This window comes from Plectropomus leopardus, chromosome 16 (genome assembly GCF_026936395.1).
Source record: "Plectropomus leopardus strain MGB_pleo_1.0 chromosome 16, ASM2693639v1, whole genome shotgun sequence".
Taxonomy (NCBI): Eukaryota; Metazoa; Chordata; class Actinopteri; order Perciformes; family Serranidae; genus Plectropomus; species Plectropomus leopardus.
In genome coordinates, this window is record NC_142191.1 from 14,693,987 (window position 1) to 14,711,509 (window position 17,523).

At 41.4% G+C, this 17,523-nt stretch overlaps 1 protein-coding gene across 2 annotated transcripts in view; it reads left to right on the forward strand.

The window, feature by feature from the left end:
* Nucleotides 1–15,356, forward strand: part of akap12b (A-kinase anchoring protein 12b) — a 55,121-nt gene extending 39,765 nt beyond the window's left edge. Inside the window, exons 1-3 of one of the 2 annotated variants that reach the window (XM_042503110.2) lie at nt 1,701–1,955; nt 6,305–10,489; nt 13,101–15,356. In XM_042503110.2, the coding sequence (XP_042359044.2) occupies nt 1,931–1,955; nt 6,305–10,485 (4,206 nt within the window). In that variant the 5' untranslated portion in view covers nt 1,701–1,930 and the 3' untranslated portion in view covers nt 10,486–10,489; nt 13,101–15,356. Of the gene's footprint in view, nt 1–1,700; nt 1,956–6,304; nt 10,490–13,100 lie in introns of those variants that run through there. The other variant, XM_042503109.2, reaches the window with a different exon arrangement.
* Nucleotides 15,357–17,523: the final 2,167 nt, after the last annotated feature.

The following is a 17,523-nucleotide window of genomic DNA, read 5'->3' on the forward strand; positions in this document are numbered from 1 at the left end:
CGAACACATTGCTTACGCTTAACTAATCTAGTGCTAACACTTTCCTTGATTATTGAGGCTTTGCTTGTTATCAAGAAATTACCCTCACCGTGTATACTGCGCCCACATATAAAAGTATACACTCTTTGGGTGAGCAGGGCTTTCAGACGGTACTTGATTATCGCTGTTATCACCCATTTGGGAGGCTTCTGGTCGGAATTCACACATTCCTGTGGGACAATGCTGAAGTGTGACAGATCTGATTATGCTGGTATTTACCTGAGGATTTATCTGCATTCCTTCTGACCCCCCCGCCCCCCTCAGACAAAAGCTGAATAAAATGTGTCTGCATTGGAGTAATTGAGAGGAGTCTATTAACATTCACATCGGCAGGCGGAAACTCGATGGCACCCCCATTCATGTTAGGTCTGGAGTTTAGGCCCCTTGGGATGAACTTTGCCTCACACAGGGATATGTTTGGAAAGTTTTTGGATCGAATTGTGAACTAAGATTTACAAATCTGGTGGGACCAAATCATTGTTGTGTAAGTCACAAGTAAAGTCTTTGCACTCAAGTGCTACGTTCTAAGGGTTCTAAGTTCAAGTTCTTTGAGTCCCGGTGTTGCAGGTTCTTTGAAGGCTGTGGTTCAGTTGTTTTGAACACTACATAGTTTTTGTATGCAAACAAAGATATTTTTCCCCAACTGGTGCTAAGTGATGTCACTTTAGTTGGTTCTCTCCTCCACCTTGATTGTATGCTATCGGATTGGTTCAGACAAAGTGGGAGTGAAAAGTCTTAATGTAAGTTGTTGAGTCAGGGAATTAATTGAACACTGTGGAACACTTTTTTCAATAAACATACTTTTTAATCTTTAGTCTTGGGGGATAGTTTTATTTATTTTAAAATTGAAAAGCTTAAGTCAAAGTCATAAGTCATTGGTGTTAAAGTCCAAGTCGAATTACAAGTCTTTTTGTTTTGTCAAGGCTAAAGTCGTCGAATTTGTGACTCAAATGTGACTAGACTCAGAGTCATGTGACTCGAGACCACAAATTTGCTATTTTATCAAATTCTGTTAAAAAAATAATGATTGGGAACTTATAAAAGTATGAAAAAATCAATAATTTCTTGCGAAATCCAACAAATTCCAAAGTCAAATCCTGAAATTCCCTCTGGTTTGACTTTGTCAACATTCCTGACACTGACTGGTGACGTGAGTGATGGGATGTGGGGGATAGCATGGTTGCCTCCTGAAAAGCAGGGGAGTAGAGGGACGAGAAGGTAGGGTGGGTGCTTAACTAAATATTTAAGTTTTTCTTTCTTTCTTTTTTATTTTTTTAGTCTTTGAGAATGCATCTTTTGAGGACACACATGGGTATTAAGGCCAGTGAGTGAGACCCCGCACCTCCTCTGGAGAAACAATGCGTATGAGTTTGTGTATTAAACAGGGTGATGAATTTAGGGAGGGGTTATATGAAGTCTGAACAATAGTTGCTGTTTTTTGAAGGGATGGGTGAAAAAAGCTTCCTTAAAAGATCCCATGATGAGATTCAGTCATCCCGGTGGACAGTGAGGTCTGAGGGAGAGTGAGCGGATGAGGAGGGGGAGGAGGGGGCTCATTCAGAACAGCTGAAGAAAGGAGAGGGAGGTGGGAGGAAGAGGGAGGCAGGGGTGGTCCTAACATGACATGTGTGTCAGTCTGTTGAAATGTGTGTGGAGCCCTCTTTTCTGTTCATACTGGCTGAGAAGCGCTGGAAGAAAAGACACAGCTTCGGCACTCAGGCTGAGTGAAGACAGAGCCAAGAAGCAAATCTTATAGACATTACTGAGTGTGCAAAGAAGTGAAGGAAAACTACAGAGAGCCAGTAGAAATATTTTTTGTAATCATCTCATTTTTTTTTTACAGTCATTTTATTTGTGTAATTTTTTAGAAGGAGTTCTTGGACTTTTACAAATGCTTGGAACAATAACTTTAACAGGTAAGAAAAATGATTTAAGATGTTTTTTTAATTCCATTTATTTTACTGTTTCCCTTAAACTTTGCCAAAAAGATGTGGCAGCCTTATTTAGGAGTACTTATATAATTTATTAGGGTGAAACTAGTCATTTATTTGGGATGTGTCCAAGACCCAAAGCAGTAGTTTCTCCTTACATGAGTGAGTATAGCTGAAGGCATTGTTGTCCTGAGGGTGTGGTTACTTAGCATCATGGTTTATAGATGCTCTGGCTTGATTGGTGATGGTTTTGCTTTGCAAAATGCAGTCTCATCATGTATAAAGTAAAAATAACCCTTAGTTTATGTAGTTTTTATGACTTTTATTTTATGTTGTTTATAAGCTTAAATTCAAAAGTATTTATTCTTGTACATCACTGTTAGGTTTATAGTGTCTACAAGAAAAGAAGACCATTTTATCACCTTTCATTGTATTAAAAACCTGTTTATCGAACAGAACTGTACTAACAGACACTATTCACAGTGTATCATCCCTGTTCAAAGCCAACTGCTGAGTGCTCCTAACTCTGGAGTCTACGTCCTTTATACCGCCAAAGTTCAAACTTGGTAAAAGAATTTCACACAGTGACAGCTGCCAGATATAAACATGAAGATGCATTTATAGAAACATTTTTCAAAGCCTGCTTTTAGCTCACATTCCTGTCAGAGCCAGCTCCCTGTGTCCCATCATGTGAAGTATTTCATTAGATTAGAGTGGGATCCTAATTCCCAGTGGGGTTATTCAGCTTAGCCACAGACGGTAGGGAGGGAGGAGGAAGGGGTGTATGAAATTAATTGCATGCCAAGAGTAATTCTTCTTCAGTTCTTCTAACTGGGAGTGATGGTTGAAACAGAGCAGGTCTGGAATGTTTTGCTTTGTGGTGACCTGAGGTTTTAGTTTCTGCACATACATAGAATATAAATAGATAAACACTGGTGTTTTTTGTAGTTTTCTGGGGGTGAATTCTTATCAGAATTGATTTTAAGAAGATAAATGGTGCAACACTGGGTGTTATTAGTGCTGCTGATTTGTCGGGTCGCCCAGAGCCTATGAGACATTTTTGACCACACCTTTGATATAAAGAGGGGGTGCTGGGATTGGGTCTTTTGGTGGAGGGTGTGTGGGTGTCTCCTTGACCTCTTTTTAACTGACTTCTTTTGTTTAAAGGGCTCCAGACGATGATAATTAAAACAAGGATTTGCATATATTTGGCAAAGTTTGTAAATAGTGTCTAGAAAGTAGAGCTGCCATTCAACTTCCAAACCACACCCCCACCAGACAACACACAAACCCACACTATTGCTGACACAGCCACAACAGAAACATTATCTGATCTCACTGGAGACTGGAGTAGATTTACAACAATCGTTTTTTTTGGCAGCGGCGATGATATTTAATATACAAGCATCGCTTTACCACATGCTCTCACACTCACACATAAAGTCTCCAGCCGAGAGAAGCACCTCAGCTATGAATGAATGTGTCTGAGATATGCGACACCCTCTAAAGCGAGTTAGGGCTTCGGCCTCAGGGCAGACCCCTGCCCCCTCAACGCCCGCTCCTTCTTCTCCTAACTGTCCCCTTCTCGCCCCCTGTAGCCTCACCCCTCACTCTCACATTCTTTCTGGTACAGTCGTTATTCAAAATACCCGCCCTCCTCACACTCTCCCACACATTAACCCTCAACACAAACCAAATCATTTTAGGGATGTTAACAGTTGTGTGCCTGTAAAGAAAAAAAAAGTTTGGGCCGAAAGATCAAGAAGACGGGAGAGATGCCAGCAGTCTGTAAAATCAACATGGTTCCTGTTTCACTATACGTGTAGATACACATGGTCATGTCTGGCTTACTAACAGTGTGACCCCACACACACACACACACACAGACATCTTCATTCAAAAGCTCTTAACTGCACCATAAAAACCATCCAGAAGACCTGCTGCTTTATGAACAAGGATTTTTGAAGGCATGAAATTGTGTTTGTAGTCATCTTCCATATTAGATAAACACAGACAGGTTTTATAAGTTCTTCTGGTTTTACTTGCTTTACAGCTTTCATTGTACCCTGAAAATAACATTTATGTGGGAGAGAGCCGCTTCCATGTGACGGTTCTGATGTATTTATAAATCACCTAAGTCTTTCTTTATTCATGTGTACACCATTTTGGTAAAGTCAGCAAACCTCCCCCTCAAGCTGCAGCGTGTCTTGATAATAGAAAAGTTGACCACCCCCTCTTCCTTTATATTCGGAGGCCAGAGAGGGTTAGAGGGCTATTGTGTTTGCATGAGTGTGTGCCTCGGCATGGGGGTGGGTCCCCATCCATCCTGCTGTGGTGGAATTTGGGTCAAGGAGATTGGGACTTTTTTATTTTTAGGAGGGGTTAGTAGTAGTAGAGGTTTGTATTGTTTGGTTGAATCCTGCATGGGCACAGTCTAGACACGGTTTAACCGAAAACAAAATTCTTGAAGTCCCCTGGCATTTAAATTCAGATTATGTTTACAGCATCCTAAAATAGTCTTCCTAAACACAGAGTGAAAAGCATAGCTCACATTCCTCTCTGGTCATATCTATACATGAGATATGGGCGTGTCCTCCGCAATAATAACATAAGAAAGAACTTCTTTATTTTATCCCACAAATTAAGTGTGAAATGCTGCATTGTTTTGTGAGGTTTTACCTTTTTGTTAAAATGCTAGTTTTTCTATTTTAAAGTTAAAATATTCCAGGAATGCAGTGAGACTGAGTGAAACTTCATGCCTGTAATTTAGCAAAAGGATGTGGACAGATGTGGGTGTATAGTTTTACATTTTTGTGTGAGACAAAGACACAGCCATCTTTCACAGATTTATTTGCAAATTTAATTCAATTTTCATAGCAGTTAATAGTGATGGGAATCCCCAGAGACCCAGCAAACAATGTTATCACAATACTTTAGTTATCATGCAATATCATTGCAGTTTTAAATATGTTGTGATATGCTGAACTAACAGAATTTGTGATATATTGGGACTCATAACCTGTAAATTATGTCTCCAAAGGAAAACTATGTAAACATCTGTTGTATATAATACTTTAAAGTCTGTTAAACTCATTTCAATTATTTTTATTGAGGCAAAATGTAGCTAGTGGACGGAAAAGCAATTGAATTTAGTATTTTAGTAGGCTAGGAAAAGTTCAATTTGTATTTGCAATATTATTAATTTATATAATACAAAATAAATATTTATATTTGTATTGATACAAATATCACCATGCAAAATATTGCAAAACTATGCTTTATCTTTTTATTCCCAGCCCTAGCAGCTTTCATCATGAATATGGGAACTGGAATCAAATACCTTGTTTTTTATGTTGTCCTTATGCATTTTTGTGGAGGGGGTAATTCCCACAGAGTGCGTGGTTTTAGGGAGAGCATGTGTGTCTTTGTGTTTCACGGTGTGTGTAATCAGGTAAGCTGATAGCCAGGCATTAACAGTCCTGAGAATTTGTTTTGAGAGTCCAGGGGTATCAGATGTGAGGTTTTCCAGACTGTAGTAAGATCTGAGGAGAAAGGAAGAGAAAAAAAAGAAGAAAAACTTCAAACATTGGCAGATCGTCATCCCCCTCCACCTTCCACTGTCAAAACACAGATAGACATGGCAGGCAGACACTGTGTGTATGTGCTGCATGTGTGCATTTGTCTCTTATCTCAACTGATAGTGCAACATTTGTCTTATTTTTGTAGAACTACTAGAGAATGACTTATATTTATGAAGTAATCAATCTCTTGACTTTGAAATGAAACTGGTACACACAATGCTACATTGCAAGGTGTTGTTATGGGTCTGTTTTGGGACAATAATCCACAAATTGCCAAAAGCATTACTCGCATTGTGCAATGTTTTCCATGAACTCTCTTTTGAGGATTACTTAATTTGTTTCAATGCCTAAACCTTCATTTTTTTGGCGTGTTTACATAGCGCAGGATTAGCTGGGCCAAAATGCAATCTAGTTGCAATTAAGTAGTCATATGCTTGATAAAATCTGCTTAGGGGGTCAAGATCTCAGCGAATACTTTGTGTACAGCGTCTCTGATTAAATGCAGATGGCAATGAGGCATCCTCCTCAAAGTAATGACATTGAAATTTCATTGAAGACGGATTGATTTCCCAAACATTCCCCCAAATATGTTAAATTGCAAAATCTCAGCTCTGCTCAAAGTATTTCTATGGTAGATTAAGATTATCACAGACATATTGTTTGTGTTGTACAGAAGGAGCTTTCAGAGGAAGTAGTAAAAGTGAAGTGAGAGTATCAATATGCTTATCAAGTTCTTTTCTTGTTTTTTTTCAGTTGGCCAGCCAGATGGTGTGGCTCAGAAGGAAGAGGCTTCTGAGACCGTGGACGCCATCCAGAGTGAAGTGGCTCCTCAAGTGAACGGTGAGAAAGTTGAGAAAGAGTCTCCTGATGAGATCTCTGCTGTGGAGGAGAAAGCGGCAGAGGAGAAACCCGACGATGCTAATGAAGTGGGCTTCAAGAAGATCTTCCGCTTTGTGGGCTTCAAGTTCACGCTGAAGAAGGATAAAAGTGAGGATAAAGATCCTGTGAAGCTTCTGACAGTCAAAGATAAAGAGGGAGAGGAGGTGAGCGGGACTGATGAGCCTGCAAAGGAGGAAGAGGCTGCCACTGTTGAGGAGAAGAGCACAACTGAAGACAAGGAGGCTGACACAGAGGCGTCTGCTGCTGAGGCCGAAGTCATTAAAGAGGACAAAGCTGAAACCACTGAAGCACCAGCTGATGGCACTGCAGCTGAAGCAACTGATGAAGCAGTCAAGGAGGAAGGAGCTGAGAAGGAAGCAGAGACCGCCATTTCTCCCTTTAGGAAGCTCTTCAGTGGAGGACTTTTCTCTAACCTGAGAAAGAAAGCCAGCATCAAGAAGACAAAAGAGGAGGAAGAAAAGGAGGCAGCTGCTGAGGAGGAGACAGCTAAGACAGAAGAGAGTGCTGCTGTGGAAGAAAAGGAGGAGAAGGAAGAGGTGGAGCAAGAAACTAAGGATGAGGAGGCACCAGCTACTCCAGAGGAAGTGAAATCAGAGACTACAACTGAGCCAGAGGTCGCTGCTGAATCCCCTGCTGCATCAACTACTGATGAGACCAAACAAGAAGAGGAAAAAGCTGAAGCTAGTGCTGAGGAGGAGAAGGCTCCAGCAGAAGTGACTTCAGAGGCTGAGGTGCTGTCATCACAGGAGAAGGCTAAGCCTCAGGGAAGCCCCCTGAAGAAGCTTTTCACTGGAGCTGGCTTGAAGAAGCTCTCAACTAAGAAACAGAAAACCAAGAAAGACACTGAGACGAAGCTCACGGAGTCTGGGGAGCAGGCAGCCGAGCAGCTTCAATCCTCCACTGAGTCAACAGAGGCTCCAAAAGCTGACAGCGTGCCCCCATCTCCTGAGGAGTCAGGAGAGCATGTTATTGCAGTGGAGGGGACCCAGATTGAGTCGAGCCAAGAGACTGATGGTGAAGTTACCTCTGATGGAGAGAAGAAAAAAGAGGGTATCATCGCCTGGTCCTCCTTCAAGAAACTAGTGACGCCCAAGAAGCGTGTGAAAAGGCCTTCTGAGAGCGACGATGAAGCCACAGGTGAAAAACAAGCGAAGTCGGCCACCTTGTCCTCCTCTGAGAGTGCCCCTTTAGCAGATAAGAGTGTTGAAGAAGAGAATAAGGAGGAGAAGCCAGCTGAGGAAGAGCCAAAGACTGAAAACACAGAGAAACTGATGAGCAGCACTGAGGAGCCCAAAAAGAAAATGGACACCTCTGTCTCCTGGGAAGCTCTAATGTGTATGGGTGGACCCAAAAAGAGGACCAGGAAGACTTCTGATTCTGACGATGAGGAGACCAAGGCTGAAGAGGAGCCGGCAGCGGTAGAAGGGGAGCAGGAGGGTAAAACTGAGGCTGTCATTGTGAGTTCCCAAAATACTGAGAGTGATGGAGAAGTTGTCTCCTCCCCTGAGAGAGAGTCCACCTGGGACACCCTGAAACGCATGGTAATGCCAAAGACTAAGGCTAAAAGTGAGGACAAGCCAGAGGAGAGTGCAGAACAAGTCCAGTCAGACAGTGAGATACCAAAAGATGAGTCGTCATTCTCTCTGAGGAAGCTCTTCCCTGGACGCAGAAAGAAGAAGGTTGACAAACAGGCCTCCACTGAACAGGGTTCAGGCGAGGAGGACTCTGACACCCCAGCTGTGGTTCCTCTCTCTGAGTATGAGGAGTCAGGTGAATCTGCTGAGCCAGAAGCACCAACACAACCTGTCGAAATCCAGATTAAAGTGACCAATGATGATAGATCCCCTTCATGGATCCCAGCCATTGTCGAAGACGGTGATGATAAACACGATCAGCTGAGCGACATTCCAGAGGAGGCCGAGAATGCTGCCACGCCAAAGTCTATTGACACTGACATTGCAGATGATGAAACTGAGGACAAGGATAGTCTGTCTCCAAAACCTCTGGGTCGCACAGGGCGCAGACTTTCCACAGCTGAGGTGATGCCTGTCACTCCAGCTCCGTCTGCAGAAACCACTCCTGTTCCTCAGGGACCTAAGCAAGAGAGCGCAGAGGAGGTTATGCAAGGCATCGAGGCCCAAATCAGTGAAATACCAACCCAAACAAATGTCACTGTTGAAGATGTTCCAATAGAGGAAGCCTCTCTGAAAACAGAGTATGAACCACCAACTGAGAACGCAGAGGCCACGACAAACGACATCCTGGAGCCACACGCCCATGACGAGGCCATGAGGATCTGCACTGGCCTTGGAACCAAGGAGATTGCCAAAGTAGCAATGGAGAAACCAGCAGTGTCCATCATTGAGCCTGTGGCCGTGATCCGTGATGCTGTAGGCACAGAGGTGCCAATAGAAGTGAAGCCAGCAAGCACAGAGGAAGTCACTTTTGCAGAAAATACAGTGCTCACTGCTCAAGTGCACCAAGTGGACACCACCAAGCTTGAGACTGTTGTTGAGAATTCCCAAAGTGACATGACAGATATTCAAACCGCCAGTAAGAGCTACGAACCCATGATTGAGCAGGTTGGAATTGTCAGCGCTGATCCTAAGGAGACCGAAATCGTCCAGGCTACCACCACAACCGAGAACTCTCCAAAAGCTGTTATAGTGGATCCCATTACACCAACATCCGAAACAGCTGTTTGCACCCAGACCGTAGAAGTCCGTGAGGTTTCTGTAGAGACCAAGGAAGTGAAAATCGAGCTGGAGCAGCTTGCTGCCACTGAAGAAAACACTGCAGAAGAGGTGGTTCAGTATGTGACTGAAGATATATCCTCCACCATGTGTGAAATCGCACAGGCCACTGTAACAGAGCAGACTGAACCAGAAGCTGTATCAAGTGAGGAGGCTCCCATTATCACCGAAGCAGTGGTCCTTGTGGCCTCGGCCAGTGTGGAAACATCCAACACAGTGATCAAGGAGACTGAATCAGAGCCAGTCTGTGATGAACCAATCCAAGTGGAGGAAACCAAGGAGGAGGATACAGCTGAAGAGACTGTGGTGGTCACCACTGTTCAGACAACAGAGTCGGAGATCAGTGAAGTCACTGAGAAGGTGGAGAAGACTGAGGAAGTCAAGGATGATGTCCAGGAAACCACCGCAATTGAGGCTCAGAGCATGGTCATTGCTCAATCTGTCATTCAGGACGCCATGGACAAAGTTTCAGAGGACACGCCTGAATCTAAAAAGCCCACCACCCCAACACCAGTCCAGGCTGTAGCAACAACAGAGAAGGAAATTGAGGTCTCAACAGAGTCCCCAGTTATCTCTGAGACCCCTGTCCCCATCTTGTGTGAACAACCAGCACCAAAGTCACCTCAGCTGCTCCATGTAGCAACGGAGGTCATCGACACAATCCCGGTGGAAATCACAGAGTGCCTTGACCACTCTGTAGAGGAGGAGAAGAAACCAGAAGAAGGGTTGAAGAAAGCTGTGGAGGTTACCGCAAGTGAAGAGACTGTTGAAGTGGAAGAAGTGGTGGAGATAAAGGCAGAGAGTGAGGAGCAGGTCGAGGAGGAACAGAGCAAAGAAGATGCAGAGGTTCAGGAACCAGATGTAAAAGAAGCAGCTGAAGAAGTTAAACCAGAATTGGAGGAAGAAAAGTCAGAAGCTCCTTCAGAGCAAGTGCTTGAGACTCACACGCCAGTCCAAGTGGTCCTGCAGGTGGCGCAGGTGGTCGAGGAGTTTGTGGAAGAAGAAGCCTTGGAGGAGTTTGACACCAACGGCCCCGTGGCTGAAGACACCAGCGTGAAAGTAAAAGCAGAGAGCTCCCAAAAGAAACTGTCAGCGGTGTCAGAAGAACCTCAAGCAACGGCTTCAGCAGAGGCTTCAGCTCCCAGCCAGCTCACAGAGGAGGAGAAGGCAGAAGCACCGTCGGGAAAGTGTGCGGAGGTGATGGCGCAGGTGATCGAGGTGATCGAGGAGGCTGTGAAAGAGATCGAGCCTGTGTCCACAGAGATCACAGCAGCATCATGAGCAGGTAAGACTGATTTTACAATAGTGATTTTATACACATATACACATTCATAAAAATAAAGAAGGAAAGATTTACAGAAAAGAAATTAAAAATAAAAGAAATATTAAAGAAAAAATATATCAATACATTTTAAAAAGATGTCAGAGATGTAATTACAGTTATTACAGTGTAACCAAGTATCGGTCAAGGGTTTGTTGTGTTTAGTCTATAAAGGATTGCCATGTCAGGTAGAACACATTCACCTTTCCTCTCAATGAAAATCAAATTTTTACTAAATGTAAATGTTTCATCACATTGTTCAATGGAGTTAGGTGGGCTAGCGGGTTTTTCTGTTTCCAGGTCAACAAAATCAGTCTCCATGCCAACAATGTCACAAAGTGAATCATGTTATATTGGCTATTTGTCATCTCTGTCATAGCTGCTTTCACTCCAAGCAATGCTAGAACTGCCTTTCCGATAGGATCACAAAATGGAGATTTTAGATGTTTTTAACAATACTTTTTTAGGGCTGTCCCTTTAAAGTTGGACATGTGAATCATCAGTCTGAGACTATTACTATTCATTGCGCTGTGCCGTGTGCTTCTGGGGACATTTTGGTCTCAAGATTTTGCTGCAGAGTGAACGCTCTTGATTATCACATTACTCTTTGATCCAAGCAGCTGCGGCACAGAGGAAATACTTGGCAAAAAGGGAGAGAGAGACTGCTTGCTTGTTGAATTTACAGCTCACAGCAAAATAATACACTATAGTGTCTGGGTTTGATATCTAGCGTGAGTCGTCGTTTGCCTACGTGAATGCTGCCGCCACACTGAACGTCCTGCTGAACCTGTCCAAACCTCCAAATCCCATTTGACTGGTATAATTCAGAGTTGGTGGAGCCCTAAACTCTTTAATATGGATCAAATGCAGATTATCAAAACTTAAAGTAGTGTTTTCCCAGTATTGTAAAATTAGTGATGGAACTGTAAAGAACAAAAAAAGGTATCTTTTTTCAAAATTCCTTTGTTGGCCTATCAAACAATCTTCTCATAGTGGCTTTTTTTGAAACATCAATAGGCCCTACTTTTATTAGGGGAGCAGGGGAGGGGATTTGCCCACTGACCAGATGAAAAAGCTTTTGTTCGGGGTATGAGTAACCAGGGGACCTTTGATATCAAAGCAGGAATGCCGCCGTTGACCCCTTCTTTGTAGGCCGGGGTCTTAAAGGGAAGCGGTGTGTGAGGGGCAGATGAACTTGTGCTGAAAGACTGATTATGATTCCTACTCTCCCTCCTCCTGTTTTGCTTCTATCACAAGCTCAGTATGGAGTCAAGAAACCATGTCGCATTTGTTAGATTCAATTACAAAGCCTCAAAGAGCTCAAGTTGTTTTCTTTCAGTTGTTTTGAACTGAATTATGAAGGATAGTGCAATTTTAATGCGCAGCAGTGTTTTAGTGACACACTGATGTTATCTGATCTTACCAATGTGCAGGAGGGTGAAACTGGGCGTAGTTCACTTTAATATTTATTAAGCAGCCATGCCGCTCTGCAGCAGAGGGAAGTCTGGAGAGGGAGAGAAACAGGGGAGCTTGATGAGTTACAGTAAATTAAGAGCAGCAGTGGTTCAGCAGCCCCCTCACACTCAGTGTGTGGCATCGTATGAACAAACGTTAAAAGAGTTGTTGTAGAAATCAAACCGTAAAACAGCAAACCAAAGATTAAAAATCGAAATGAGATATAAAGATTGCAAGAGAATTAAAATCATTAGTCATGAGCAGAGCATAAAAGTAATAATTTTCATGTGTGATGCAGAGTAACTGCAAAGTAGCTGTATTTCTTTCCCCCTACTTTCAGTTTTGATGGAGACAATAAAATTTGATCAAGTATGATCATAGTAGGATATTTAACAGAACATGTCATGTTCGGAGAGGGGCAGATGTCCTGTGTCATCAGGTATTTCTTTAACCTCTTTTACAACCTTTTTGTCCCCAACCTTTTATGTTATTTTGTTTTATTTTATTTATTTATTTTTTTTAAGAAGCAAGCATACAAACTTAACCTTACAAGAAGAAGGTATTGCACTTAAATAACTGACACATTATGGTGATGTTCAATGATATTTTTTATGTAATTGGGTCTGATTCGTACCCAGTGTCCTGATTCAGACATTTGCCCACAGTTTTTATCTGTTAAAACCAGTTCCACTTGTTAAAATGTGTAATGTCCAACGGCAAACCAGTTCCATGTTTTCATTCCTGAAAGAGAAAAATAACTTCTTTATGCATGTCTAGTATCAAAGTTAGTGTCATTACTACAGTAAGAACCTACAGTTATAAACCAAATGCAAACTTCTCCAGAAAGCAGCTCAGTATCTTTAAAACACACACAAACACTGTACTTGGACTGAAAACATCAAATGAATTGAAGTGCATCAAACTAATGTTTCAGTTCCTTGTTCCCACATCTGTCCCCGGATGTATTATATCATGTTAAATTAAAGCTATTTAAGGATATTCTGGTCCTAAAACATAACATACCAAGGGACAAAGACTCTGATGGTTTTTTTTCCAGAGAAGAAAAGATGCAGTCTCTTCTTGATGCTAACATCTTGTTTTTTGTTCATCTCAACCACAGCTGAAGATACAAGACTGATGCCTGGGAGACGCACCGTCTGGACCAGGAAGTGAGTGATGAGGGAGAGAGAGAGATAGAGAAAGAGGCTGCTCTGTGGTAACACACTGAGACTGGGCTCCACCCATCCCGCCCAGAGAGACTGAGTGACTGAGCAACAGCTCCGCCATTCTCTCCACCTCCCCTTCCACCTGTACTCCCACCCCCATCCTGCAGCCCCGGTCACCGCAACGTGACGTCCCAACCACCGCCGCATCCTCACCCACTCACTCACTCTCATACACACACACACTAAAGCATGTCCTGTGCCTCAGAAGCATCCCACCGTGTGATGTATGTTCAGTGTCTCGGTGACTTTTCCATTGCCCTTGCTGCATCAGACGAGAGTCCGCTACCTGGTCGAGTGCAAATCTGTTCGTGTGTGTGTGAGCGTGTGTTTGTATGTGTATAGTAGGGAGAGTGAGATGGTGTCAGAAGGTGAAGAGATGGAGGATTATTATCGTGTATATTGTATTTATATCTTGAGTATCCTTTAATTCACCCCTAAGTCTTTATTTTGTTATTATTGTGTTGTTGTTTGTACATTGATGCCTTGTTGTTTTTAAATTCTCACATTAAGCTGTGATACATCAGGTATTCTTTTGAGCAACATTATGACAGTAAATTTAACAGCTGATTTGGTGAAACATCTGAAAAATTTCCATCAAAATGTCCCCCGAACAAATGTGCATAAAAGTGACCGATGTATCACAGCTTTTAATTGTCATATTCAATAATTATTTCAACTAAACCATGGTACAAGTGTGATTCCACTGACAGTAAGTGATAACACTGACTGAAGAAAACAACCAGAAGGCAGAGAGTTTGACGATATCTGCTAGAAATGCTCTTGTCACAATGTGTTCTCACTTTGCACCCAAACAACATAAGCTTGTGTAGATAAGACAAACAATCACTGCCTGATTTACTGTGAAAAATAAACATTGTTACGCATTGTTTTAATGTAATAATACAATAAAGAACTATTATAACACCCTCATTTGATCATGTGGCAGAGGCGTTTGGTAGTGATGTGCGAAGGCCGATTTAACACTGGAAGACAAGCGCATGTAAGAAACACGAAGCATATCAGTGTTTAATGGCCATGTTTTTGAATTACTGTGTACTGTATGTATCATTTGTGTGCAAAGACAGTATGTTAATGCCCTCTGTTGCCTACAAAAAGTAGTGCACACTTAAGTCATCGGTGTAATTTCGGTTTTGACTGTATGTTTTAAGTGTGAAAATGTTAAATCCAGTCATGTGGTGCCTGCCTTCACATTGTGTTCTTCACTCAGCGCGATGGCTCAGGTTTATTAAACTGGCACTGGGATTTAGAGAGGCGCAGAAATCGACTGCATGGTACCAGAAATAAAAATCAAATCTCATTTTGCTCTTAATTTAAAAGCCAAATTGAGTTAGGATCAATCAGGGAGTCATGGATTTTCCATTGCTCACAGGATGAGACATCAGTTGCATCCAATTAAATTCCTACTCAGCTGCTTTGAGTCATGCATCAAACCTAAGTCATGGGGTCAGGGCTTCATTGTGAGAGGTCCTGAACAAAGTGGGAGATGTTTTAGGTTGGAGGAATATCCGAAACATTCCTAAAGACTAGTTATATCCACCAAAGCAAAAGTGTGACTACAGTATTTGTTTGCATCCTACCAAATTTGGCAAAGTTGCACTGTGTCAATCATGCAGACGTATTGATAAATAACTGTGAGTGCTTCTATGATTGATTTTTAATTTGACACAAGCAGCTCACATTTCACTCAGCTTTATGACCAAACAATAGAAAGATCAGGAAGTTTGGACCCCTGTTAGGTCACCACTTCCCTTTATTTTGACTTTAGAGGGTGTGTCACATCCACACTTGCTTTATGTAAAAAATGAATGATTTTAAAAAAGACAGTGTGAGCTAAAGACTTGTGCTATTGTTGCATAATTTAAAGCATTTAGTCGGGGCACCTGCCCACTTCAGTCCTCCCTGCTTTTTGTAACACACTTAACTGTGAACCTGTTAACATTTGTACAGATTGTATACCTACTGTATGTACTTAAAAATCATATTGTTGTAATATTAACTAATAACCCGCAGCCATTTAGCATAATATTCATGTAGCATGGACTTAATGGTCTTTTATATTTTCCAAGCTGTTAATAGTAAGGATACAGAAACTTGTCTATATTTCATTCAATAAAGGTAGAGAAAATCTGTGTGTGCTTTGTTTTCATCCCTGGATCATTTAATATTTAATCACTACAAAGACATTAAACAAATCAATGCAGTTGTTGACAAATATTTTGTATTATAGTATGATATATTATTTATTGAATGTTTCTTCACTGCTTGTAAATGGAGTGGGTGGGGGTTAAAGGGTCAGTGTTGGGTTTCATCTTTAGTAATACTTAAGTATTTGTATATCAGGTACCCACCTCATTTTATTGTGTATTTGTATATTAATTACTACCCTATTTTGTTAAATTCATGAAGACACTTTTGTTTTTCTCCCATGTCCACAGAGAGCAGAGTCCAAAACAGAGAAAATTCTTGCATTTAAGTCACTGGGGTCCGCCTTTAACAACTTTAAAACTATATTTAAAACAACCATAAACGAAACTTGTGCAGGATAATCCAGCTTTTACTTATCCATTTGTATGGTCACAACTTCCCAAATAAGTGCATTTATAATAACTGAAACTGAACAAAATGAAACTTAACTCTTCAAAGCTGGACTCCACTGACTCCAAAACAGTATTTTTTTTACCTCACTGAACATGGGAGCTGTTTGTTTGATTCACCAAAGTCACACAATAACACAAACAAACTGGATAAATGAGACTTAGATTGCACTGCATGCGGCGTGTGAGATTTTATAAAAGTGTTTTAATTTATACTAAACGTAAAATGAAAGTCTAACCCATTTTGCTCCCATTTTTCACAGGTTTAAGTTAAAGATCTAACACTTTCATCATGCTTGTTTTATTATTGGCGTGCAGACTGCAGGAGATGTCCACCAGGGCTGATGCTCGCTAACTGAATTTACATTTCACTACTATGAGACATGTTCAGCGTCTTTTTCATTACTTTAGCAGTACATCCAACTAGCCAGCCTGCCAGTACCACAGCACTTCAAAATCTGTGTTTGTGTTATCAAACTGCACATTTCAGAGTGGTCCTGTACTGTGACCCGCCCACAGGCACACCTGTGTGGTGACGATGCTGTGTAATCAGCAGCTTGATGTGCCACACCTGTCAGGCGAGCGGTTTGCTTGAAGAAGGAGAAGTGCTCACTAACAAAGACTTCAAGAAATTTGTGACTAAAATTTAAAAGAAATAGATCTATTTAGTTCATGAAAAAAGCGGTAGATCTTAAACCTGTGAGCAAAAACAGTTTTGCTGTTGTTTAAAATGGACCCCTCGGACTTCTCTGCCTGCTGATTCTTTGTTTGCCGCAGGCATGTGAGACAAACAACGTTTTCTTCATGAATTTAACGAAACAAGAGGTGAGTAACTGATACACATTAACACTGACACTTTAACCCCCATTTAGCATTTATGAGCTAGGGGTTCCTACAGTCAAGGCAAATTAGATTTTAGATTAGAGACCATTTTTTTTTAACAAAAACCAAAACTGAAGTTTAAAAAAATTATATAGTAACATAAAACATTTTTGGTATAAATTATTATTATCATTAATTTAAAGATTATTTTTGGGGCTTTTTATGCCTTTATTCCATAGGAAAGGTTGAACATGGAAGCGGGAGAGAGAGAGAGAGGGGATGACATGCAGCAAAGGGCCAAGGCCGGAATCAAACCCGCGGTGAGGACACAGCCTCCATACATGGGGCACCATGCACCAGGTGCCCCGGTGTAAATTATTTAAAAAAGAAAAAAGAAAAAAAGTTAACTATTTTGTGATCATACAATGCAATGTTCTAAAAAAACATTAAACCCTACTGCCCGTATTTTAGCATTTTAAAGACTTCAAAGATCGATTAGAGACTATTAAATACTAATTCAGGCCTTACTTTTTGATTTATGACTTCAATGCCTTTTAAGACTTTTGAAGGACCTAAGGACACCGTGATAAACAGTGTAGGGACATTAAATAAAAACCTATAGCACAATATATGGAAGCTGTGGGCAGATATCAGTATAAATGTGTTTATCAAGGACTATAAATCCTTCTGTGGGGACCCATGAGTGGAGTCTGTGTTAACTTACAATGTATGACAATATATTAAGGTGTAATAATATAAAATATATCTTCATCTCAGAATGTATCATTTTTGCCAAATAAACAACTGGCATCTTTTCATAAGCTTACAATTCTATTATAGCATGCTATAAACCCTGTATTAACTGTTTAAATAGTGATTA